The following is a 26,350-nucleotide window of genomic DNA, read 5'->3' as shown; positions in this document are numbered from 1 at the left end:
TCTCACTTCCTTGATGACATCATTTGAAACACAAAAAGTTTAATTATTATGAAGTCAAATTTATTTTTTCTTTTGTTTCAAATTTCATCTTTTATGCTTTTGGTGTCATGTTTACAAAATCATTGCCTAACCCAAGGTCACAAAGATTTACTACTGTGTTTTTGTCTAAGATCTTTATAGCTTTGACTCATATTTAGATCTGCGATCCACTTTGAGTTAGTTTTTGTTTGTGATGTAAGGTAGGTGTCTAACTTCACTCAGTTGTCCCATACCATTTGTTGAAAGACTATTCCCTCCCATTGAATTGCCTTGACCCCTTTGTCTAAGATCAACTGGCCATAAATATTTATTTATGACCATTTATTTTTGGACTCTCAATCCTATTTCACTGACCTGTATGTCTGTTTACACCGTCTAGGTTTTTATAGCTTTGTAGTAAGTTTTAAAATTCAGCAGTGTGAGTCCACTAACTTAGTTCTTTTCAAGATTGTTTTGGCTATTGTGGGTCCCTTGCAACTCAGCCTGATTCTGAAAGTCAAAACGGAAAGCTCTTTTTAGCCCATTTTCTTTTTTGTTTGTTTGCTTTTTGCCTGAATCACACATAGAAAGCCTAGTAACTTATCTCATTAAATGAATGGCATGGGTGTGATTGAGGGAAGAGTTGTTGAATATAAATATACATATACATATGTTCACATACTAAAATATCTCCAAGCTTTAGATATTATCATAAAATTCTTGCTTAAGGAAAAGTATGTATTTGAATTTCATATTCAAATAACCCTAACACCCAATTCGTGTGGCAGCTTATGTATCTCCTTGCACTAAAATATTAACTGAAGCAGTAGTTGTAAATTAACATCCACGTGAACATAATTAGGTTTGGAAGGGCACAAGCCACATGACATCAAGAGTTTACAGAAAAGAGCAAATCCCACTTCTACCCACTACTGTTATTCTTACTTTGAACTTTTAACTATGCAAACTTGTTTTGTGAAGAAACATGATTATTTCCTTAAAACCAGAGAAGAGCAGTCATATAAATAATACATAGGGGACTTCCCTGGTGGCACAGTGGTTAAGAATCCACCTGCCAATGCAGGGGACATGGGTTTGAGCCCTGGTCCGGGAAGATCCCACATACTGCGGAGCAACTAAGCCCATGCGCTACAACTACCTAGCCTGCACTCTAGAGCCCATGAGCCACAACTACTGAGCCTGTGTGGCACAACTACTGAAGCCCTCACACTCTAGGACCCATGCTCTGCAACAAGAGAAGCCACCACAATGAGAAGCCTGTGCAGTACAACGAAGAGTAGCCCCCACTCGCCACAACTAGAGAAAACCCGCATGCAGCAAAGACGCAAAGCAGCCAAAATAATAATAATAATAATAATAATAATAATAATAATAATAATAACAATAATAATAATAATAATACACACAACTGGGGAAATGACTGCTGGTTTCATGTTTTGCCCAACAACCATGGTCTTTCTTTGGATCTGAGTTTGTTTATTTATTTATTTTTTCCCTTCTTTTATTTTTTTAATAGATCTTTATTGGAGTATAACTGCTTCACAATACTGCACTAGCCTCTGTCACACAGCAAAGTGAATCGGCCGCATGCACACATACATCCCCATATCCCCTCCCTCTCGAGACTCCCTCCCACCCTCCCTATCCCACCCCTCTAGGTGGTCACAAAGCACCGAGCTGATCTCCCTGTGCTATGCAGCTGCTTCCCACTAGCTATTTTACATTTGGTAGTATATATATGTTGATGCTACTCTCACATTGCCCCAGCTTCCCCCTCCCCTCCTCCGTGTCCTCAAGTCCATTCTCTATGTCTACATCTTTATTCCTGTGCTGCCACTAGGTTCATCAGTATCTTTTTTTTTTTTTAGATTCCATATATATGTGTAGCATACAGTATTTGTTTTTCTCTTTCTAACTTACTTCACTCTGTATGACAGACCACCTCACTGCAAATAACTCAATTTCATTTCTTTTTATGACTAATATCCCATTGTATAAATGTGCCACATCTTCTTTATCCATTCATCTGTTGATGCACACTTAGGTTGCTTCCATGTCCTGGCTATTGTAAATAGTGCTGCAATGAACATTGTGGTACATGAGTCTTTTTGAGTTATGGTTTTCTCCGGGTATGTGCCCAGTAGTGGGATTGCTGTGTCATATGGTAGTTCTATTTTTAGTTTTTTAAGGAACCTCCGTACTTTTCTCCATAGTGGTTATATCAATTTACATTCCCACCAACAGTGCAGGAGAGTTCCCTTTTCACCACACCCTTTCCAGCATTTATTGTTTTTAGATTTTTTGATAATGGCCATTCTGACTGGTATGAGGTGATACCTCATTGTAGTTTTGATTTGCATTTCTCTAATAATTAGTGATGTTGAGCATCCATTCATGTGCCTCTTGGCCATCAGTATGTCTTCTTTGGTGAAATCTCTATTTAGGTCTTCTGCCCATTTTTTAATTGGATTGTTTGTTTTTTTGATATTGAGCTGCATGGGCTGTTTATATATTTTGGAGATTAATCCTTTGTTGTTTCATTTGCAAATATGTTCTCCCATTCTGAGCATTGTCTTTTCATCTTGTTTATGGTTTCCTTTGCTGTGCAAAAGCTTTTAAGTTTAATTAGGTCCCATTTATTTTTTATTTTATTTTCATTTCTCTAGGAGGTGGGTCAAAAAAGATCTTGCTGTGGTTTATGTCAAAGAGTGTTTTTCCTATGATTTCCTCTAAGAGTTTTATAGTGTCTGGTCTTACATTTAGGTCTTTAATCCATTTTGAGTTTATTTTTGTGTATGGTGTTAGGTAGTGTTCTGTATCTGAGTTTATTTAGGTAGCAAAAGTATGATGGAGAGGCTTTCATAATAGCCCTAAAATTTTAATAGCCTCACCTCTCTGTTCCCAAAGTTAAAGCATTTATACTGTAAAACTTGGAATCCATTGTCAACACCTTCTTTATTACATGGGACTTTCTTTTTTATTTAGATTGTGTCCTACTGCCAAGTTTGTTATTTTCATCTGTCTTTCCTCTTTTTCATAATAGTTATGCAGAAGTTTTCTAGCTGAATATAATTCACTGCCTTATTCCTTAGGTAAGTCTTTTTCAATGGTAAATTATTAAGAAGTACTTCTGGCATATGTAGTAAACCTTTGGCAAATAATCAGTATTTGATCAGACTTTTTAAGGAAGATGCTTTGAGGGCATTTCAAAAACAAGGTTTTGTTGTTATTTTTTCTGACTCAGGTCTTTTTATGGTAGAGTTGCCAGAAACGTCATAAATCTCAAAATGGCCATTCTTGTCCTAAACCGATTGACCCTTCAGTTCTACATCCTCAGCTAGCTCAGGCATTCTACTGGACGTCACTGCCATTCTCTGAATAACTTATGGGATTTACAATGCCTTGTAAAAAGCACTGAAACATCTCTGCGTGTGACTTGTTTGCTTTTGAAAGTGACATCTTTTCATAGTAGTGGAGAGTTACTGAAAAACTTTTCTGAAACATTATGTGTTTCCATTCATGCTCAGGTGACTATGGCTCAGTTATCAGTGACCTCAATTTTCTGCCCTGTTGTTTTTCATATTAAAAAATACATGTGGGCAGTCTCTTCACAAAGTCACACATTAAACAGCACTACCCAATAGATCATTATTCTGTGTGCACTCTGCCATTTCCAGTGATTACCTGACTTTTGGAAATAAGGAGAACATTAGGAGCATCTACTGAGATATTCAAAGCTGTAATATTATTAATGTTTCTTAGGATCAGCTGGAATGTTTACATTGTAGCTATGATGGTGACTCAGAGAGTGACATGTATGGTTGGTAAGTGGCCTTTGTCAAGGCTTCACGATGGCCTGATAATAATAAAAAAGGTAAATGAGGAAAATACCATCTGGTTCAGTGAGATAGCCATTTATAAAGAACATTGAGCACATATGAAGTGATCTGCCCTACATAGAACATAAGGAGATGCAGCGGACCTGCCAGTGTGGGTGGCTTATCATTTAAATTTGATGTCCAGGGAAAATACTGAAAAGCATTAACCAAAAAGGAGAGGCACATAAATTGTTGGCAGAGAAATTCAGATGTCTGGAGCAGCAGCACCAATACATGTTTAAATAAAAATGTTTTCTTATCAAAAACCTGGAAGAAATAAAACAAAATCATTCCTAGTCTTCTTCTGAGGAACAATTGTTTTTACTATTTGGAAAATGTAATCAAGATGATTACATGGATGTAATTATCAGCAAAAGCAATTGCTTCGAGAACATAAGAAACTTGTGTGTTTAAGTGTTGAACAAGGATTTTGTAGGAACAAGAAATGATGTGGATAAGATTGTGTATGCTTGTTTAAGACCATTGTTTTCTGAAATTCACATCTTAGAGCAAGTATTTAGACAAATTGAAAATACAAAGTAAGGTAATGTTTGCAAAATATCTGTCACAGTGTCCAGTAAGCACTTAGGAAGTGTTATCTATTCTCATCATCATAATTACTATTAATATCATCATTATTATTATTTCTTCTAACACATAGTTACAGTTGTGCTCAGTCAAGTAGTTATTGATTTACATGAAGGTCTTCATCAAAGGTAAAAGAAGTAAAAAACATCTTACTACTCAACATATTATCCCCATCTTTGTACCCTGTTTTAGTACTTCAGTTGCAAATGGTTCACAATTAACTTTATTTTACAGCAAGCACAGAAATAGTTATCAAAAACCTAGTTTCTAGTCCTACTCTACCACTCACTATTGTGTGACCTAGAATGAGTCTTATTTTCTCTAAGCCACAGTTAAAGTTGATGGTATTTATGAGTACCTTTCTTATCTAATATTCTAAGGGGTAGCTCAAGGGGCAGAATTGCAGGAAAAGTTTTATAATATATTGCATTCACTTTAATCTGTCCTTGGAAATCACCTCACTTCTGCCCCAAGCAAGTTCCACATCTAGTTTAAAAAGTGTCATTTCACTGAGTAGTACTGCGGGCTGCAGAAACTACCATTGCAGTGTGTAATGGATATCAAACATTTACTAAGGATAAAAACCTGCCTTAACCTGCTTGAAACCAAAAACTGAACTTTCAGAAACTATTCTATAACAGAGAGATAGACACCCATTGTCTTTAAACTATCTTTTACTATTTGCAGTACCTTTGACCTTCATGTGAATTTTATAGCAAACCAAGTCAAACTTTTTTCAACTGTTTATCCCTGAGCGGTACCATCTGATATGAATAGTATTCCATCAAAATGCGTTTTTTTTCCTGAGGAAGTCTTGCTATAATACTCATCAGAATGACAGCCAGTGCATTATACATTACAATAAAACATCCCCAGAGCAAAGGTACATGTGATGATGAATTATGCTAATATCTTACTGTCGTTATGTTATCAGCACTCAGATAGTGATTTAGTGAGATACATCATCAGTGAGAGATTATCTGATTTCATATTACTCAAAAAATGACACCATCATGGAAGACTGCAAGCAGATTCAGTTGATTAATAGGGTTGGTGATATTCTAGTGCCAAAAGTCATGTATAGTGGTATATTAAAATGTCCTTTGAAACTGAAAACAAGTTAAAGAAAGATAAATCCATGAGGTGAGGTTATAAAAGCACTGTCAATTTAAATACTATTACTGTAGACAGAGTGGAGAGTTAAGTATAAACCAAAAGTCATCCTTTGTCCTTTCTTCAAACATTTGACAAAGATTTTGTTCTACTTAATTATCTTTACGAAACCTTGAGAACTTCTTATAAGAAGCTGTCTGTCATAAGACTACTGATTATCCAATATATCTGCAGTATACAGATGACACTTTGTGATGATATATGCATTATGCCCCAAGTCACTGAACCAATCAGACATATCACAAAACTTGTTGAGTAACAGCTAATTTATTCAGGATATAAGCTGATCACTTTTGTTCCAGGATCTTCTTTTGCACAGGATCTTGCACACATTAGGCACTCAAAAGATACTTACTAAACTGAATTAATGATTCTCTTATAATGTTCTATTTTATATTCCAATCACAAAATAATGTCTGATGACAAACTGTTAGATTAAAAGAGCCAGACACCATGGATTGCAAATAGAAAAAACTTCATTTTTCTTGGCACTACTCCTCCTATCATGATCATAAAGGCTGGAATTTCTTCCCCACAGCTGTCTGTATAAGATCTCTGACCCATTCATAGTCAGAGGGGTTATGGGAAGAAGACTAGGTAAGCTGAAGGATAGATCTCACTTAATTGGTACTCTCTTGATCTGGCATTGATGATTTGAGCTTCCTGGGTAATTAAAACTAACTCTGTCATTACTTTCATAGCTTCTTTGGGGACCCCTCCTAATCACTACACATATCTTTCCTGAAGATTTACTAACAAAGTCTGTGTCTTTTAGAGCTCATGATCATTTTGTTAGTCTGTTTTCCAGCTGTTCACCTCTCTGTTGACATCTTACACTTTTGGACAAAGTGCCTTTGAAAAAAAAAAACCCAAGCAGGCCCCATCCCACAAGGCCCATGTCTGATTCAAAGATAGACTCCTTTGCCCTGCTGTTAGTGAAAACACAGCTTATAACAATTACAATAACTAACTTTTACAGAGTGCATACTATGGTCCAGGCATTGTTTACATGTATTAACTTATTCAACTTTCTCAAGAAGATAAGGTATGATTATCCTCGTTTTTACAGATGAAAAAATGGAGCCATAGAGGTATTAATTTAACCAAAGTTACAAGGGATGAAAGAGCCAAGATTCAAGCCTTGGTGGTCTGAGCTCTACGTGCATGCTCCTAATTACAGCACTAAATTGTAGGTTTTATATTCACGCTAAATACTATATTCATTTTTAGAACTACATACCAGTGTTCTCTGCTTAGAACAGGTACCAACCAGTCAGTGTCTCACCTTTAAGCTTTTCCAGGCATGGATCAAAACAAGTGCCTTGTATTCCATCAAACTCCAATAGCAAATAAAAATTCTCCCAGTGTTCCTACCAAGTACCTCACTAGATTTGACATAAGGGGGTGCCTCAACACTTCAACTACATTCTCCAAAAATAGTTATTTCCATCCAAGCCTCTTCAGTGATCTGGGTACTGAGCAACAGGTGACAAAGCCAGTGGTTTTGTTCCTTTGCTTTTGAATCTCTCTTATAAAGCCTTGTTGTAATGTAGGAGAGGTTTGTAATGCAGGACACTTACTGTGTATTATTTTTTTCTCCTTGGCCTTTTTGGGCCTTGGCTATAATTGAGATAGAAAGAGCCCTACTTTAATATCCTTTTACAAAAATAAGGGCCATTTTCTGTAACCTGAAAGATAAGGATATGAGAGTATATTGCTTCTAGGAATGAGTGGGTATGTCTCTTCGTCAGTAGTAAAAACCTTAAAAGATGAATGTGTTCCAGACCTCAAGAAATGTTTCAGGGTCATGAAAGGAGTTTTTACTTCAGCTGATTTATGTGTGCAATTTCAATAGGGCCGCCTGTTCTAGAGTGCTTCCAGGGATCCACTGGTTAGATCATGATGAAGTTGGTATCAACCTGTCAGTGTGCAATTTGGCTTGGAGGTGTGTTATCAATTTCCAGAGCATCTAATATACTCGACTGAACGGACAGGATGTGGGGCACTCTGCATCCCAGCAATCATTGTGTCAATCTGTCGCACGCATTGTTAGAGTGATGCCAGTCTTCCTCTGCAAAGTACTTCCATTTAAAACTTCCCAAGAAAACTCCAAAAATAGGTTGAACAAGTATTCTGACCCCTTTTATACACTGCAGCTGTCCTTAGTTTTATTGGCATGTTAAATGGATTATTGTTAAATTATGTTTATTTCATTTAAATTTAAACATGGTAAATTATTAATGAATTTTTAAGAAATAAGCAAAGCATTAAAAATAACCAATGTATATGTTTCTTTTATTCATTTATTTACTAATAAAGAAATAGTCATTGTCTTAAGAAGAAAAAAGGTAGTGACAAGCAAGCTGCTTCACAATCTAATTCTTGACCATAAAGGTTTTTTGTGAAACTGTTTTGCCACCTACAAATTCTTCTTCCTTGTGGGAAATTTACCTCTACTTGTCTTTTGCCTCTAAAAGTTGAAGGAGGACATTTTAGTGCTTAAAAAGGTGAAACAATGTTTCAAGATTTAACACAATAAAGTTAATATGTAAAGCTCTTTACATTTATAGAATATTTTATTCATAATACTTTATTGAATGTTGACAAAAGGAAAGCAGAATTATATAATGGAAATATCACTGGTTTGAAGGCAGAGGCCTGCATCCAAGTCTTAGATCTGGCACTTTTGCTGGCCACGTTGCCCTGGGTAGTTTTCCTGCTTGCCTTTTCTGATCTTCATTTTCTTTGACTGATCCTTTAAATGCCTTAGGAATCCTTCATGATCTGTTTTTATTAGCAGTAAGTAAACTGAGTATAGGATCTGGGCCTTATTTATCTTTGTGTCCACAGGTTCCAGCCCAGAGTCTGGCAATAAATGCTTCATTATGAGTAAATAAACCCATGAGGAATTATTATCTTCCATTTACAGATGAGCAGAGTGATTCCCCAAAAGTTTCAGTGACCTAGTGTTACACAGCCAGTGAGGAAAATGCCATGAGAAAAGCATTTCTTACGGTTGTGAGAACAGGATCAAATTCTGGGAGTTCTGATACATGAGGAGTTCTCTTTCTAGCACTAGAAGAGAATACCCAGGTGTATATAGACAGTAGATTTCAGAAGCATATACTTCAGGGTGTTCCACTGGAGAACTAGTTTATTCCCCCTCACTCCCTGCAGATAATTACAATTAGCAACAAATATTGATACTATGATGCCTTCCCTCTTAGTGGAGATAAAGAATACATAACAGATATAGCACTTGTTTCCCCTTTTGAAATGACAGACATTTTTCTTATGAGTGTATCCTGCACAGTGTTTAGTGTAGAGACTAAATATGAAAAGAAATAATACTAATAATTACTCTTACATGAACTAAGCAGTGTCGCAGCATTTTAGATGCATTCTCTTCTTTAATCTACAAAACATCTCTGTAAGTTACTGTCATTATCTTCTCTTTACAGCTGAGAAAATTGAGGTATGGAGAGGTAAGGAAATTTGCCAAAGGGCACACAACTCCTAAGTAGCAGAGGCAGGATTCAGATCTAAGCAGTACAACCTGAGAGCCTGAGCTCTTAACCTCTACACTTTACTGTCCTGGATAGTAAATAGAGAAGTGTAGGACACACAAAAAGGATCCTGATATGCAGTTCCCAAATGCAACTCAAAAACTGAAACAGCAAGAACACAAGGCCTGGAAGAATATACTATGCCTCACAGAAAAACCAAGGAATGTCTAAAACACATGAAAATTAATCCCTTTTGCAGCTTTCTCTTATGCCACAATTTACTATAACACATGTTCAGGTAAGCATTTAACTAAATATCAATGTATTTTGTCTGAACTTGCATTTGACTAGAACAAATACCCTCAATTTTCAAGGGATGGCAGAAATATTAATTCTGTGGCAACTGTCGTAGCCCAGGTTCCCGAGAAAACAGAGCCTCAGAAAAGAATTTAAAATGATGAGGCTTTATTTGGGAGGTACCAACCAGAGAATCTAGACAGAGGGAGAACAGAGGTGAGACAAGGAAGAATGTGGAGAGATGCCACAACAGACCTCTGTGCTTGCTGCTTCTTCACACGGACCATGGAAAAAAAGCGATTGAGAGACGTGTCCACTAACCATGCAAAACTTCTCCAGATGGGTTGCGTGGAGAAACCATGCTTGAAATCATTCATGGCAAGAAGGAAGAAGGAGGAATTTCTCTGTCCAGCTCCTTCCTGACTCCTGTTTCCGTTGGCCAGTGTTCACCGTATTCTGAGTTAATTCCCCCGTGCTTCCAAGTTGAGTGAACTGGCACCTTCAGTGACCACATGAGATGTCAGGTTTCACATTCTTCAGTGTGGTGTATCATTCGAGTCCAGAGTGGTGGAAGTCACAAATTCTGAGCCTATCACTGATGGAACTGAATGCACGGAGGTGGACTTGGCATTCCCAAGGCAAGGGCCCAGTCAGCCCTCAGGGGTGGCATCAATGGTCCACGAGGCAGATGAAACTGACAGAAGCTGAGAGGTTCCCTTATACTTATGAAACTTTTAGGAAATCAGCTTCTTCAACTCAGCTGAACAGAATATGAAAAGTCAAGGCCACTAAGAAAGAACCGTCTCCTTTAACATACGACAACATCTAAGTGTGGGGTATAGAGGAAAAAGAAATGCAAACATACACACACACAATACACGTATACAAGATATGCATACAAATATGTATATTATATATATAATTTTCTTCAATATCACAAAATAGTTAGTACTGCATATTATAATCCAACCACAACAAATGGATTTTTAGAAAAACAATTGTGAAAAGATGTGGGTTTTCAGAGCCAGTATTCCATTAGTGGTAGACCATGGCAGGCCAGGCCTCACACAGCAGGGAGAAGAGTGCAGAAGGCATTAGGAAGGAAAGAATGTTAGGAAACCTCGCACAGGCCACATCACAGGCCAAAGGCCAGGAGACAGGTGGGTTGTGTCATAGGGTAAAGAAAAGGGTTTCCCTGTTGGTGAGCAGAGCATAGTATCCAGAGCATCTGGCAGCAGGTCATGAAGGGTAGTCCAGGAAGGCAAGCAACCTGTGCTAGTCACAGTTAATGGATTTTAGGGTCAAGAAGTCCTTGTATGGGGGTGGTAGTGGCCCCAGAGCTTAAGAAAGAGCTTGTATGCTAATGATGGCTGAGTATTCCTTCTTGAGGAGATCAGAGGGTATGAGGGCAGAGAATCAGATTAAAGGGCCAGACAAGTCATTCAGTTACTAATTTTCCTGAATTAGAGTACACTGACAGCTAGTGATGTTTTTTTAACAAAAATTTATTGAGCACTTATTATATCTGATATTTAATATATATTTCAGACTAGCAACAAATACAAAAATTCTATAGTTTATTGTGTATTTTGATAGTCTAACATAGTTCTCACAATCATAGACCATCTGCATATATAATTTCATTTTAAATAGTAAAATTTAATATTACCATTTGTATTTGTCTGATAATGATTACCTATCTTCTTGACTGTTGTACAGTATAATTTATACTTATTTGACACTCACATTTATGTGTAATCCCTCCTCCTTCTTTCCCATCCCCGATCAAGTGTGATGCAGTCAACTCCTTAAATGATAAGTGGTAGAAATATTCTGTAGAGATACCTAGCCATTTCCCCAAATATATAAATTGAGTGTCAAGTTGAAAATAATGCAAAGTATCTACATTCCTAGTTCAGTGTTCTCAAAGTAGCCCATCCTGACAGCTGGCAAGAGTATCCTACTCTGACAGCCTGACCGTTACACTCCAATTAAATATAAAAACAGATCTGAATCTTTTTCACCCAGTTGTACTGTCAAGGATAGTATAACTTGACTGTCATATAGAGCTCCTTAAATCAGCCTGCCAAGAAAATATGATTGTAGTACAGATTTTAGCATTCAGAAATATACACTCCCCTTTCACTTACACAGATTTTGAGGGTCAAAGATATGCATTTTTATGAGATATTTTATTATCTTTCAAACTTTGTGAAGATCAGTGTATTAGAATAGAGAAAACTTTTCTCCTTTACTGCTGAAGTGATTTGGTACAAGGGAAACACTAATGAGGATTTTTTTATTACTTACTGAAATTTTCCATTGGACAAAATGAGAAAGTTTTATTTTAAAAAAAGATGGATGCAATATTTAAATTCCATAATAATTTTGGAAACTAAGCATCTGTTCAAAATAGATGAATATTTAGAAAAGGGATAAAAGTGTGGAGTTTTGAATTTTTCTTAGAAACATGATGCTTCCAAGAAGAGTCGCAGCATGTTTCAGCAAAAATTTAAACCCTAAGAGCCCTGACATAAATCTAAGCAAAGAGAGGAACTTTTAGAAGTAGATTTTTTCCCATTATTTTAAATGTAATATAGTTCTTATTATAATTCCTAAAAATGATGAGTTTTTAGTATTTTTCTGTGACATAATGGGTACAGCAACCTAATCACTCTTTCTCTTATTATTGTCATTCCAATGGTTATACTTTTAGACAGTGGCATGCAAGTCATCCTGGCTTTGACACCCATGGGTTGATTGAATCACATTATGTTTTTTAACCAGTTAGATCATAAACTCCATCATTTAACACAGTGAACTACTAAAACCTCTAGGACTTTCTCTTCAAACTAAAATGTCCTAAATGAAGATATCCAAGTTTAATACAGTTAAGCTATCATCCCCATTTTATCATCATCAACGTGAGCACCCACTGTACTAAATGTAAGATGTCTCTTTTTCCTTGAATTATAAAAGTTGATCTTTCCTTTTTAAGAGATACTTAGGAGAGGGAGGGTGGAATCATTTTAGGGCTCATGAAAGTGAAAGACTGACAGCACTGGCTGAAGTCAGACAGAAAGCAGTCAGCCCTGAGGAAGCATTGCTGACAGCGACGCTAGTGCACTTCAACGCTGGCATGAAACTTCCTCTAGGTTCCAGGAAGAAGCCATTGGGGAAGAGCCTGTCAATAACGTAAAACTGGGCCAAATCGTTCTGGTTGTGGACTGTTAGCAAAAGCCTACCCAAGACTAATTGGAGATGACCAAGCTCATGTTTCAAATGAAAAATATGAGCATAGACATCCTCAAATGAAAGGAGCTTTCCTGCAAATTAAGATGTTATATTTTTTAATAGTATTTTGGGTTTAACATCTCAGGTATTTTTCTACATGTAGATATTTTCTTCCTGAATTATCAGAGCTGTGCTTTAAGTTCAGTTTTGTTTACCAGAAAGATATGAGAACAAGTTTAATGCTGTGAAAGATGTTTACTTAGAGCAATAATATGACAAGCAGAACTGAATACATAGCAACTTGCACATCACATAAAGCTTTCCAACCAACACTGGCTTTAAAATCGTCAGTGAACTAAAAAACAAAACAAAACATAAAATTAAAACCAAGGGTATAGATGAAAACCACCATGTCAAAAACACAATCTAGAGCAATAATATGACAAGCAGAACTGAATACATAGCAACTTGCACATCACATAAAGCTTTCCAACCAACACTGGCTTTAAAATCATCAGTGAACTAAAAAACAAAACAAAACATAAAATTAAAACCAAGGGTATAGATGAAAACCACCATGTCAAAAAAACAATCAAATAAATCATCTTCTTTCGTGCTTAAATGATGGATGAAGCTTATGGTAACCATAACCACTGTTTTTGATGCCTTGAATTGCTTCAGAAACTTGACCTTCAGTTTATTTCTCTGGAGTATAACACTGAGCCCATGTGAAGTCTTTTTCCCTGAGCAAATTTGTTGTCAGAAGGGGAAAAACAACTAAAAATTGATCCTATAGAATTTCATAAATGACAACACTGAAAAACAACCTTTCTGAGTGAATTTTCTTTCTTCTACCTAGTATACATATATATGTGAGAAAAAAAACCCAAAAAGTTGGACATTTGTCCTTCTTCCCTTCAGATAAACTGCTTAAACTATGAATTTAATATAGACTAAAGCACACAAAAATCACTATGGATTAAATAGGGAAAAGGTAGAATGTTTTTAAACATGGCATTATTAATTTTACATATCATAAGAAATCTTCCTAGTCTAATTAGCAGGTCCTTAGAGGATTTTCCCTAATACATAAATGTAAAGTGTGTATAAATGATGCTTCAGGATAGTCCTTGAGAATTTTACAAAATTAGTTTTTTAATATTCTTCCCTCAACTTTGTTTATGTATAATTAATATGGACTCTCCATTTAGATATGTTAAGCCGAGTAAATGTCATCCTATCATTCTCTGGAACATGGCAAATAACTAATCAGAGAAATTGAAATAGATGTCTTTAATGTATAAAAATTTGGTGCTGTATGTGACTATTATAGGATTATTGAGTAATGCTACTAACTTCCTAGAGATGGCAAGACGTTCCTGTTTCTGCTCTTGCCTCTATCTGTCCCCTATCCCCCATCCACAGTGCAGCCAAAGTGATCTAAAAATAACAAAACAAAACCCCTATTTTGATCACCCCATTGCTTGAAGTCTTTCAATGGCTCTCCATTGCCAAAAGAAAAGGTCCAGATCCTTTAAATGCCTTAGGAATCCTTCATGATCTTTAAGCCCTTCGTGATCACTGCCTTGCTCACTTCTCTAGCCTCTATCTCTCCCCACTCCCTCATCTCACACTGTACTCTCCAGTTGCACTCGAATTCTCTCAGTACCTATAAATCTGTTTTACTCCCTCTTGTGTACCTGCCCTTTTCCCTGCCTGGACCAGTCTTTCCTCCCCCCATCCCTGACCTCCTTTCTTTTATTCATCTAACTCCAATCTTCCATAAGGTCCAAGCCTAGACATCATTTTTTCTTGAAAGCCTTCCCTGACTCTCCCCTATCATGGCATCTATCATATTTCATAGCATCCTTTAATATGTGTCACCCACTAGGTGATAAGCACTGTCATGATCTTATGCTTTGTCTCCAACTCCTTTAATATTAATAGAGTATCTGTTATGCTCAGACTCATCTCTAAGCTCTGAAAAAAATAGCAAAGAATCAAGTGAAGTCAAAGTTCAAATTGTATTCTGAACACACCACAAATATTTGTTGGCAAGAACAGTAAAAGAAAACAGGACAGTAGAGAACAAAAGAAGGGGAAAAAATGAAGTCGAGAAGAGTGTACAGAGTGAAATAAGAAAGAACGAGGAGACATTGAAGGTAAAATGGAAAGGGCTCATAAAAGTTCAAGTTGATCTCTAAAAAGACCCCACCCACAACTAGATAGGCTCTCGTTCATTTAAAACTTTGCCTTTGTGATATTATTTGAAAGTGGTAGAGATGGTTCCTTGCTTCATTCTACCTGTAGCAAGTACATCCGTATTGTCACGTTATGCCATTCAGCATTCCAGTGATGTCCTCCAGAGCCATCTGCTGTCCACAATGAACAAGCCTTCAGAACCCAAATGATATATTTAAGCCTGAGCAAAACAAGCTGGAAGCTTATTCTAAAAGCATTGATTTTCCAAAATTTATTCACTGGGAAAATCTGCTGTAAAACAGTGAATATGTTATGCAAGTAAAATTAGACCTTTCAACCTGCTTGGTATGACGCATGGTGGCACACACTTATTGCAGGTGATTCTGCCAAAATTAAAAGTAATTTCATTTTTTTATTAGACATTTAGTGCAAAAGGTCAAAAAAGACGTTTAGGATCCCTGTCATCTCTTATACTTAAAAAATTTTTTTGACTTATTTACAGCATCTTTTTACCAGGTGATGCAGATCTTTAAGCCACAACAAAATTAGGGTGAAAACAAACAAACAAATCAAACCAAATTGTGTATAATTTTGCATACAGAAACCATGACAGCTGCATCCTAATTGTAAAATCCTGTTTACTAGGAACACATTTCAGGTTATGGTGCCATTATGAAGCCCCATTGCCTACCGTTTTAAATGTCTAACCAAGCCTTCAGTGATATGGCTATTGTTGATGTTTCCAACTTCACGGCCACTGGCTTCCTCCTTGGACTCTAATGGACAGCAATTTTAGGCAACTTGCAATTCCTGGAACATATTATGCTGTTCCACCCCTCTGTGCTTGGAACTCACTGTTCTCTCTGAAAGGAGGCCCTGGCCTCTTTGTCTCACTCATCAAACTCCTACTTTTCTTCTAACTCTGTCGAAAACATTACCTTTATTATGATGCTTTTCTGCTTCTCCCCATAGCCATCCCAAACAGCTGACCCTCCTTTTTTGCTGCCAGATGCATCTTGTACAGACTTCTGTTAGAGCCCCTACCCTCTGTGCTGCCATTATTTGTTTATGTCGGTGTCTTTCCTACTGTAACATGATCTCCCTGAGGACAGGGAGGATGTCTTTGTGACTCAAGCCCTGGCATGTGAGATGTGTTTTGAAAAAATGTTTGATCATGCCACCTTCAGCACCTCTCTGGGCAATGCCCTTTATCAACTGAAAATTTCGAGTGGGAAATTTGCTTTATTTTCCTTATCATTAACCAAGTTCGTAATGATGACTAAGAAGGAACGAAGAAGGGAAATTTGAATTCCACTTACACAGTATGGTTCCGAGACTGTGCTTTTCATTTTACCTGATATGCCTAATTCATCCCTTCCAGTCTTCCCCTCAGCAAATAATCATTAAATTCCTACTATAATCAAAGCACCATGCTAAATACTATAAAGTAGATTACAAAGAAGAATAAAGGCCCCTCCAAGATTTTTATAACCTTTCTGGGAAGACAATACATTCACAATTTAAAAAGCCAAAGAGTACATAGAAGGTATGTGTTGGTAAGTGCCAAATGAAGCAAACAGACACTGGGTGTTTTAGGCAGGCAGAAGAGAAGTAATCACTTCAGTCATGGACAAAATAGCACCAGAGAAAAAACTGACAAGACAGCATTCCACGCTGGAACAATGGAATGAACAAAGATTTGTATAAATTGCTCTACTAAGAACCTGAAAATATAAGAAACCTGTTCTCTCTTGGGCTTCCCTGGTGGCGCAGTGGTTGAGAGTCTGCCTGCCGATGCAGGGGACACGGGTTCGTGCCTCAGTCCGGGAAGATCCCACGTGCCGCGGAGCGTCTATGCCCGTGAGCCATGGCCGCTGAGCCTGCGCATCCGGAGCCTGTGCTCCGCAACGGGAGAGGCCACAACAGTGAGAGCCCGCGTACCGCAAAAAAGAAAAAAAAAAGAAAAAAGAAACCTGTTCTCCATATTTTAACCATTTTATCCCAACTTTAAAACTTAAACTTATTGGGAATACTAGCATTTTAATTATTCTCTCAGCCAAAGTCTACCTTTAAAATAGAATTTATTTGCATTAAACCTTGTTTGGGTATTTCCAGTTCCAGGTACTTCCAGATTTTTCTCAAGTTCTTACCCACCTTTGGATGTGAGCCCCTCAGCCTTGTCCTTCCCACCGAGCAAAGCTCTCTCAGTCTTTCAGAAGACTGTGCCCTCTCCTCTGTTGAGTGTTCATCGGTCTGAGTAGCTGGCCCCAAACAGACTGCCCCTAAAGATGTCATTATGTCATCTTGCCTCACCTCTTCAGGTTACACTCAGAACTAGCCTTTCTGAAAATGGGTAATTTGAGGTCACGGTTCCTCTCTGAACTGATATAGCACAACACTGCACACAACAGCTACAAGAGAAGACCTGCTTCTCAGATATGTTCAGTCCGAGCACTGTGGATCTGTCAAGAAGAGTCTGATTTAATGTATAAGGTGCCTGTGGGCATAACAGTGACACAGGGAGCAACTGAGCTTGGCACTAACCCTTTCTGCTACGTTTCCTCAGGCAGAAGTGGAGGTGGTCCCTTCTGTTTTAACTCACTGAGGTATTACGTGTTTTGACAAATCAGAGAGTATTAAACGTTACATGAACTGCAAGATCACACAGTCCAACCCCTCAATTTACAGAGAATCTGCAACTTGCCCAAGATCACACGACAAATTACAGAAAAAAGAGAGATGAGAAGCCAGGGGTTTTGCTTCACAGTCGCTTTCTCACTCCACATTGTACACTTTCGCTCCAAAGGAGGCACCCCTGGGTTTATGAGAGTTACCACTGTGTATGCCCCGGAGTCCTAAGCACTTTGTCCATCCTTTCTGAATATTTGTTTTCAAACAGGGTTTCCAAATAATACTAGTATAAATACAGACATACCTCATTTTATGCAATCTCTTTTCCTAAAGACGGGATCTGAATTTTTTCCCCAAATAAATAGCATCCAACTGTAGATGGAGATGGATGGTATAAGTATTAATCAGTGCTTTTTATTATTATTATTCTCACCGGACAACTGATAAGAAAGCAAAGTATTTGCTCTTTACTGGTATACATCAGTTTGAGGCTATTCAGATAAAAATGCCTTTAAACACTCAAGTGTTATATGCATAAAGAATTATATTATTGTTTTATATATTAGTGTTTAATGTATTAAATGTCTCAATATTAATGGCCCAAAATAATTAATCCTTTATTCCTCTTTATGATTTATGTGGGACATTTTTAGAAAACTATTACTTCTATGCTAATGTCCATAGGTCTTTGCCATAAAAACTATAGATGAAAACTTTAAGAAAACTTCATTAAAGTACACAGGGGAAGAAGTAGGGGGTTAGCTAGGCTTCTGAAGAACTGGATTAAAATGAAAAGAGAGAGAGAGAGGAGAGAGGGGTGACATAGGGAAGAGTGCTACTGTCCAGAGAACAGTAGGAGTCGTATTTTTAACTCTGTTCGTATCAGCTATCCTCTTGGGACCTTACCATACAGTATATTTGTAAAATCATAATGAATGATAGATTGGTTTTTTTAATTGCCTTTCCTGTCAGTGGTTATCTACACTCAGATACAATGACAATTCTCATAATAATGTGTATGATTAATTCTCGCATGATAGTAACATTGTGTCTTACTTCATCTACCTTATAAAATGGAGAAGAAAATCTCATTTAACAGATATCCCCCAGAATAGTCTTATTCACTTAATGATGTAGCAACTATAGTCTCATCGAAAGAGGGTACTGAGAAATAGAGGGCAGTGAATTATTTTAGGGAGAGCAATTTAAGAGAAAGCAGGTAAAGGATTCTAATTCTTGAGGCTTTGAACAGCATGATAAGCACCACTGCATTAAAGGAACAAAAAAATTAGCATTCACTGAGCTGTTTATACATTTAGACAGTGAATAAAATGGACTGCAGTTTTAGGTAGATGGTATGAGGCGAGAAAAATGAGAAGTCTTTCCATAGTTAAGAATTTTTTTTAGAGAGTGGAAAACGAAGCTGACGAGGAGTTAGCTACTCATGTTTATTTGAAGTCATTTCTCACCTGTCCTATTCCTTATGAAAAACACAGTGTAAGTAAATTTCAGAAGTAGATAATTGTTTCATAATCAGAACAGGGAGTTTGGGTTAAAGTTAGAGGAGGGCCAGGGGAACCACAATGCCTGCAGGAGCCAAGAGGACACTGGAAATAGGTCAAGTGTGTCTGATGAAAGACTTGGTGAAATAATAGAGTGGCGTGGTGGTGCTCTGGAGAGCCCATGGCCTGTCTAAAGGCATTTAGATTCACTTGAAAAAAAAACTTAGCCATGAAATACCTAACTGCAGGCCTATTTCAGCTAAGGTCAAACAGTTTGTGAGTTCTGGATTCATAAGATCCAAGACCCTGAGACCTCAGTGAATACCCACACAGGAACAAGAAACAACTATTCAGAAGTCTTTGTTTTACATACAAATGTTAAAATGGTGTATTTCATATGTTCGTGGCCTAAAACAATGATAGTTACCATAGATTTCTACAGTACTGGTTATCCTATAAAAATTGGTTATTTTTAAGTCACAACCAATGATTTAACATTTTAAAAATACTATGCCAAAAAGAGTCTTTTGCTTATAGCAAAAGTATCTCAGTCTAACACCTATGAATCCCATGATACTGATGCAAAGTCTTGTGTGTATCTACATGTGCATTTTTGAGGGGAAAGGTTTGTACCTTTTTGTACCTACAAAGAGAAGAGGAAACACCCAGGAAAAGGAAAGAAATCCAGAGAGAATCATTATCAGGCAGGTCCATCTGTAGGCAGAAATCTGGGTGCCATAGATAATGTTCAGCCATAGATAATGTTCTTTGATGACAGAATTCTACCTATGAAAGAATAAGAGGAATGAGGTATGTCTTCAGTCTTGGAAGGTCACTGGTGGGGCAATAGCAGGAACGTAGACATGGGACCAAACTCACTGGACCAAGATACACAGATTTCCTCAAACTGCACAAGACAAGGTCTAGATTATAGGAACTGAGTCAGAGCCTGTCCCTCAGCAGAATTGGTATCTCTGGTTTGAGAAGATCACCCCTGAGCCTGGACACTGTAGGGGGTGGCTCAGTGACTCGAGATGAGTGAACTGGGATGCTGGTCTGGGCTGGAAGCCAAGCAAGTCCAAAAATAAGACAAATTTAAATACATGAATTAAGGAGACAAATAATGTTTGCTGAGCGCCTACCATGTTTTGACAGCTAAGGGATGCTTCATTTGTACTATCTCATTTAATTCCCTTAATAAATTATACCTAGAAGCCAAAATATTAGAAGTTTTCTTCTTTACAAAAGAATTCAATTATACTTAGAAGCCAAAATATTAGAAGCTTTCTTCTTTACAAAAGAATTCATTGCATCATGGTCCTCAGTATTTCTTCAAGGAAGGACAGATTTTATCCCCATATTTCAGAAGAGCATAAAACTTCACAAAGTACCAAAGTTGCCCTAGATCAGCAAATTTCAGTGAAGGAGGAGAGTATATGCCCCTCTGAGAGGGGGTGGGGATGTCATTTTAAAAGATTTGCACCAGATAATATTTGTGCATTATAATATTTTAATTTGTTGATTTGGGAATACAAACTACAAAGAGATGCTCAGAGACGGGTTTATTTCTCAAGATCAGTAATTCTCAAGAGAAAGAAGAATATTCCCTTAATGAGAGTTGTTTGTATAACTACTCTGTTGTGAGATCTTTCTGTGATTTGCTATGACTTCCCAGGACACCGTAACAAATTGAGGCAGAATACCCCAAAATGCTGATTCCCCCACTAGCGCTCCCAGGCCACTCTGCCACAGATAATCCCACTAACAAGAAAGTATAATGTAAAGTGATCTTTCGGGAAACACATTAATGCCTCTTTCACTAAGTTTCCTCATAATGAGTTTTCCAAATAACTAATGGTTACTCATTAACAGTATTTTAACCTATTAAGAGTTAAAAAAAAAAAAAGGAAAAATGGCAATATATTGGTTCCATCCCATACCTTCCTAAAAGGTATTATTCATGCTGTTGCCTTCTTAAACAAAAGTGGTTATTTTAACTCTTCCTCACCACTCAAGATGATCACTGTGACCATTGACCTGGGATATATAAGAGTGTCCTTGTCTCCTTTGCTATCTGTCATCAGGCTATCTGTTCACACAGTTTAGGTACCAACTCATATGGCCTATCTCCTTACAATATAATCTGAGCTGAGACACTGTAGGCAAATATTAAAACTCATTATAGTTTACTATTTTATGATCATTGAATCAAGTCCCCTCATTCTGTATATCTGAAATAAAAGACTCAGAGTTAAGACTTGCCCATGGTCACACAATGGATTATGGTAGAGCTGCATTTCACTTAGAATTTAAAGCTCATAAGGAAAAACATTATTTAGTCAAAATTGCCATTAGAAATTCCTTAAACTAATATTTAAGCATGGTATATATGTTTTCTGTACTATAATTTTTATACTCATTGGAGTTTTGGGTACTACAGCAATAGATGGAGGAAATAAAAGGAAAGTCTGCTGGCAAATTGGTGTCTATTCAAACCATTTGCCTTTAAGATAACCATCAAATCCATTGAATGAGAAATGAGATTTTTATTGTATTCTTCTTTCTCAATGGAATTTTTCCATTTGGTTTTAGTATTAAGCCTCTGTAACCTTACTATATTTCAATTGATTGTTCCCTCTGCTGAAGATTAGAGGATTAAGTTCTAAAACTCAGATGTGAGTTAAACACAACTAGAATACAACTCCATGAGGGGTATAGAGTTTACAGGCACACAGGGCTCCTGCTTCCCCCTTTAGCACTTTTTCTGCTACAATCTCCCTACCTAGTTATTAGAAATCAAGCTCTGGATATGACTTGAAAAACAGAAAAAAGGTTTGCTAACAAACTTCTCAGTAGTGATATCCAGTTTGCTTACTTCCTGTTTCTCCTATGTTCCCTAAGTGATTAAGCTTGCTGCATAAGGGGGGTATTAGTAACTGAGAAGACATTTGAGTTACATTCAGCCATTTTGATTAGTATCTTTGGTAACTTCTTTTTTCTCACAAACATATGGCCAAGCAACATGTAAAGTTCCAATTATTGCGATTTCAAATTTAAAGTACTATTTGTTCATTCCTGAAACCTGAAACAAACATCTGGTGGTTAATGCTTTGAGGAAAAAAAAAGTACCTTAGTGCACTACCTCTGTCTATGATTCAAGATCATGGGCAAAAATAAGTAGATGAGATAAAGCCACAGGAGTTTGTTGGTCCATTCAACTAAAAAAAAAAATTTTTTTAAAGAACTAAAGTAGGAGTTTCCTCTAAAGTAGGAAAAACAGTACAGACCATACAGTACTCTTAAGTACATCTTCCTTTCTGTCTCATCTTGCACTTAGATATAAACTATATCTAGTATAGATCCTCCCATTAGAAAAAAAGATTTGAATGCTTTCTTATCTCCATCCCATATATGCTCAGAATTATTGCAGTTTGTGCATACTGTCAGGTTCATGTTACCATGCATTTTTGTTAATGAGAATAGTATCTCCTACATTAAAACTTCTGCGCCAATTTTTCATACTTAATATTTTAAGATTTATTCTAACTCACTTTCCATTACAATATGACACTTGGGGAAAAAATCTGAAATAAAGATGTACTGTCCTTTTTGCATGGTTGCTCATCTTAGGGAAAAAATTTTGATTTTTTAAATGGGGGTAGTGTATTAGTCTGTTAGGGATGTCATAACAAAATACCATAGACTGTGTGGCTCAAATAATAAAAATTTATTTTTCACAGTTATGGAGTCTGGACATCCAAATTCAGGGTATCGGCAGTTTGGGCTTCTCCTGAGACTCTCTGTTTGGCTTGAAGGTGGTCACCTTCTTGCTGTGTCCTCACACGGCCTTTTCCCTGTGCCTGCACACCTCTGGTGTCTCTTCACTTTCTAAGAAGGACACCAGTCATATTGGATTAGGGCCCACCCTCGTGACCTCATTTAATTTTATGACCTCTTCAAAGGCCCTAGCTCCAGATTACAGTCACATGGAAGGTTAATGCTTCAACATATGAATTCTGGGGGGAACACAATTCAGTCCATAACATGTAGCAATGCTTATTAATAAAACATTCTGTAATATCTTCCTCTTGAGGAAAAAAGTAAAATCTTAGGAAGGAAAGTGATAAAGTTATCATTTATATGCGATACCAAGTTATAGGAAATATAAATTTATATGTGACTCATTTATATGAGATGTCATTTATAAGTGAATGCACATAAAATAACCCTTAACTCCGTTTTTTAGCCTGTCTCAATAGAACTCACAAAGATTTATTTAGCAAAGGAACAGCCCAGCAGACTAGCAAGTCACACTTCCACGTACTGTTTGCCAGAAGAGACCAAGAAATATCCAGATTCAGAAATGCTCGATGAGACTGCTGCTCTTGCATCTGCTCTGAGGTCACATTTACAGATTTGGTATTTATCCTCTGGAAGTGTGGCTTCCATATTTGAAAGAAGCCTGAGCCTGACTTAAGTGGCTTCAAAAAGCAGGGCCACAAGCCTGAGGAGCTTCAGCCACAACACACACTAAAACAAAGGCTGCTGCAGTGAGAGTGCACAAATACAAGTCGGAGTAGCCTTGTCCCTCCTGCGGCATAGACCACCTAGTTTTTTCAGAACACTGTGTTCTGTTGGATCATTTACAATGTTCCCATTTCTGAATTTTTTTAATGCCCTGGGTTAAGGGTTGCCAAATGTAGTAAATAAAAATATAGGATGCCCAGTTAAATTTGAATTGCAGGTAAACAATGAATATCTTTTTAGTATGACTATGTCTCGTGCAATATTTGGGAGGTACTTATACCAAAAAATAATTCCTGTATGGGACATACTAATACAAAAAAAATGTACTTGTTATTTACCTGAAATTCGAATTTAACTGTGGGTCCTATATTTTATCTGGCAACTCTGCTTCGGGTTTAAGAATGAATCCTCCCCATCCCGAACTCACCACCCTCTTAAACTTCCATCACCAACTTTGCACATTTAACTTCCTGCTTTTAATTTGGTGCTGCCCCAAAAGGTGAAAACCCCAGGTTTCAGGCTCCCTTCTGTTATACTACTGTGATATATGGTTATAGATACTCTGTGTTAAAACATGAAAGTTAGTTTGGCCCAACTTTCCCCCTATGCTGAAATATTTGCATCTTTATATCAATGTTACACAATACTACTATGATAACATTAGTTGACACCATGTGCTTAACAGTGTGGGGAAGAGTCTAAATCTCTAAACCTTGGGCTCAGTCTGCTCACCTGTAAAAGGAGGGGACTGAATTCAAGGTATTTTTCCCCAAGGTTCCTTTTAAGAATTCCTTGCCACAGGTCTTTAAAGTGAGGTTCTGTTAATGTTCTCATTTGCCTTGTGAAACTTAATTATTCCTATTTCGGGTGAATCTCTTTTCCCTTCAAGTAAGTGGCATTTAGATGACTAAATAAGTAGTGTTTCGGTTACTCGATTAACGGCTTCCTCTTTAAAGATATTCGCCTTAAATTCCTCAAGAGCCAGAGAATGCACCCTTTATTTCCCTCCACCCCACTCACCCTAACACCAGACTTTGAGCACAGCGGGTGATCAGATGATGTGGTCCTGCAAGTGCTGATAATGATGAAACAATTCCATCGTGGTGGGTTTTCTGACTGTCGAATATCATTTGCTGGGAACAGAAGCCCTCTCCGCGGGGTAGGAGACCGCCGTCTGGGAGCCGCTCGTTGTACTCTTCCGCCATCTAGTGGCGCCAGGGTTGCTCTCCTTCGCTCAACTTGCTGTTCAGAGCTGCAGATTTCAAAAATTGTAAATCAATGCGTAAATAGTTTTATTCTTGTCATTACAGTAAGAAGGGACTTATGGAGCGTTTTGAGAGATAAAATGTAATGTGTTGATAAAAAATAAGTATAACGCAATAGCAGACTTTAGTACCTGAACAGTATAGACTAAATTCATGCAATTTAGTCTCTTTAATATGTTCAAATGTTAACTTGACCGTAGAACAAAAATATAGACTATAGAGTTCTAAGGAAGATATCTTTTTCAGGGGCTTTTGTATAATGTTCAAGGATTTTTAAATTTCAAAGAAACGTAATCGTAGCAGATGAAAAAGAGCAAAAGGGAAAGGAAATAAAGTTCTGATAAACGTTAAATTGTTTAGAGAAAAGTCTCAATTCTGTATTTAACCATTTGACTTCAATTAAGTTAGAACTTATTATCATTATTATTTATACATGCAATACAATGTTTAATGAATGTTGAATGATATTTAGCTTTAATGTCCTATAATCTGGAACATTCTTCAAATGGCATGATAGTGAATTTAATTGTGTGATTCTAAAGTGAAAATAAATTTCTCTAATGAATGAAATAAAATATTTCTGAAGTGTGACTTATTTCCCATTAAAGCTGTTTTCACTGAATAACTATTATAGGAAATATATTTCTGACATTTTAACATTATTCCGGTTTCTTTTTATTTTTGTTTAAAATGCCAATGCTATCATGCAGTGTTTAGGTCTTTCTAATAAAATATATTTAATTGCAATGCCACTTCAATCTTTAATACACTTGTGACCCAACTGAAAAAGTCTCCAATTTGTTTTCCAGGGTGGGAAAATACCCATAAGGTGGACAGCCCCAGAAGCTATTGCCTACAGAAAATTCTCCTCGGCAAGTGATGCATGGAGCTATGGCATTGTCATGTGGGAGGTCATGTCCTATGGAGAGAGACCTTACTGGGAAATGTCTAACCAAGACGTAAGTGCCACCCATAGTTAAACTGCCATTTTATGAATGCAGACATATTAGCACTGATGGGGAAATATGCCTTTTGCCCTCACTCAAATTAGCCCTTATCTTCCTGAGAGTTGTCAGGGTCTGTGGCCGAACTTGAGCAGCCTTTCACTCTGAGCTGTATTTGGTGTCATAAGGGCCAGCTGATGGACTTTGTCACGTAAGTACCTGATCTATGTCTTACATCTGATACTTCCACATATATCACTCTAAGGTAGTGTGACTGTGCTTATGCAATAGCCTTGGCCTACAGGTGACAAAAAACAATGAATCATGTTTACTTTTCATTTCTTCCTTAGAGCAATTTAACGTACCACTGTAAAAAGCAAACTAATTTAGACTAGATATTCCTTAGTAGAAAAAGATTGAATGTTTTCAGGCAATGTATTATCAATATGTGTCATGTAGTATGGTTCTTTTGAGATACATGACCCTCTTTGCAATCTGTTTTGTTTCCGTTTTATCTGTAAAAACTACCCTGGTGGCTAATAAAACTGTAGAACAGGGTAGTTA

At 37.1% G+C, this 26,350-nt stretch overlaps 1 protein-coding gene across 4 annotated transcripts in view; it reads left to right on the top strand.

The window, feature by feature from the left end:
* Positions 1-26,350, top strand: part of EPHA6 (EPH receptor A6) — a gene marked incomplete at its 5' end in the record, with an annotated part of 845,284 nt that overhangs the window by 782,774 nt on the left and 36,160 nt on the right. For all 4 annotated transcript variants that reach the window (XM_082625310.1, XM_082625308.1, XM_082625309.1 and 1 more), the window contains one exon: positions 25,652-25,801. In XM_082625310.1, the coding sequence (XP_082481436.1) occupies positions 25,652-25,801 (150 nt within the window). The remainder of the gene's footprint in view (positions 1-25,651; positions 25,802-26,350) is intronic.

The sequence above is a fragment of the Mesoplodon mirus genome, assembly GCF_964341445.2.
Source record: "Mesoplodon mirus genome assembly, chromosome: 6".
Classification (NCBI taxonomy): domain Eukaryota; kingdom Metazoa; phylum Chordata; class Mammalia; order Artiodactyla; family Ziphiidae; genus Mesoplodon; species Mesoplodon mirus.
This window is presented reverse-complemented; position numbering and strand designations above follow the sequence as displayed.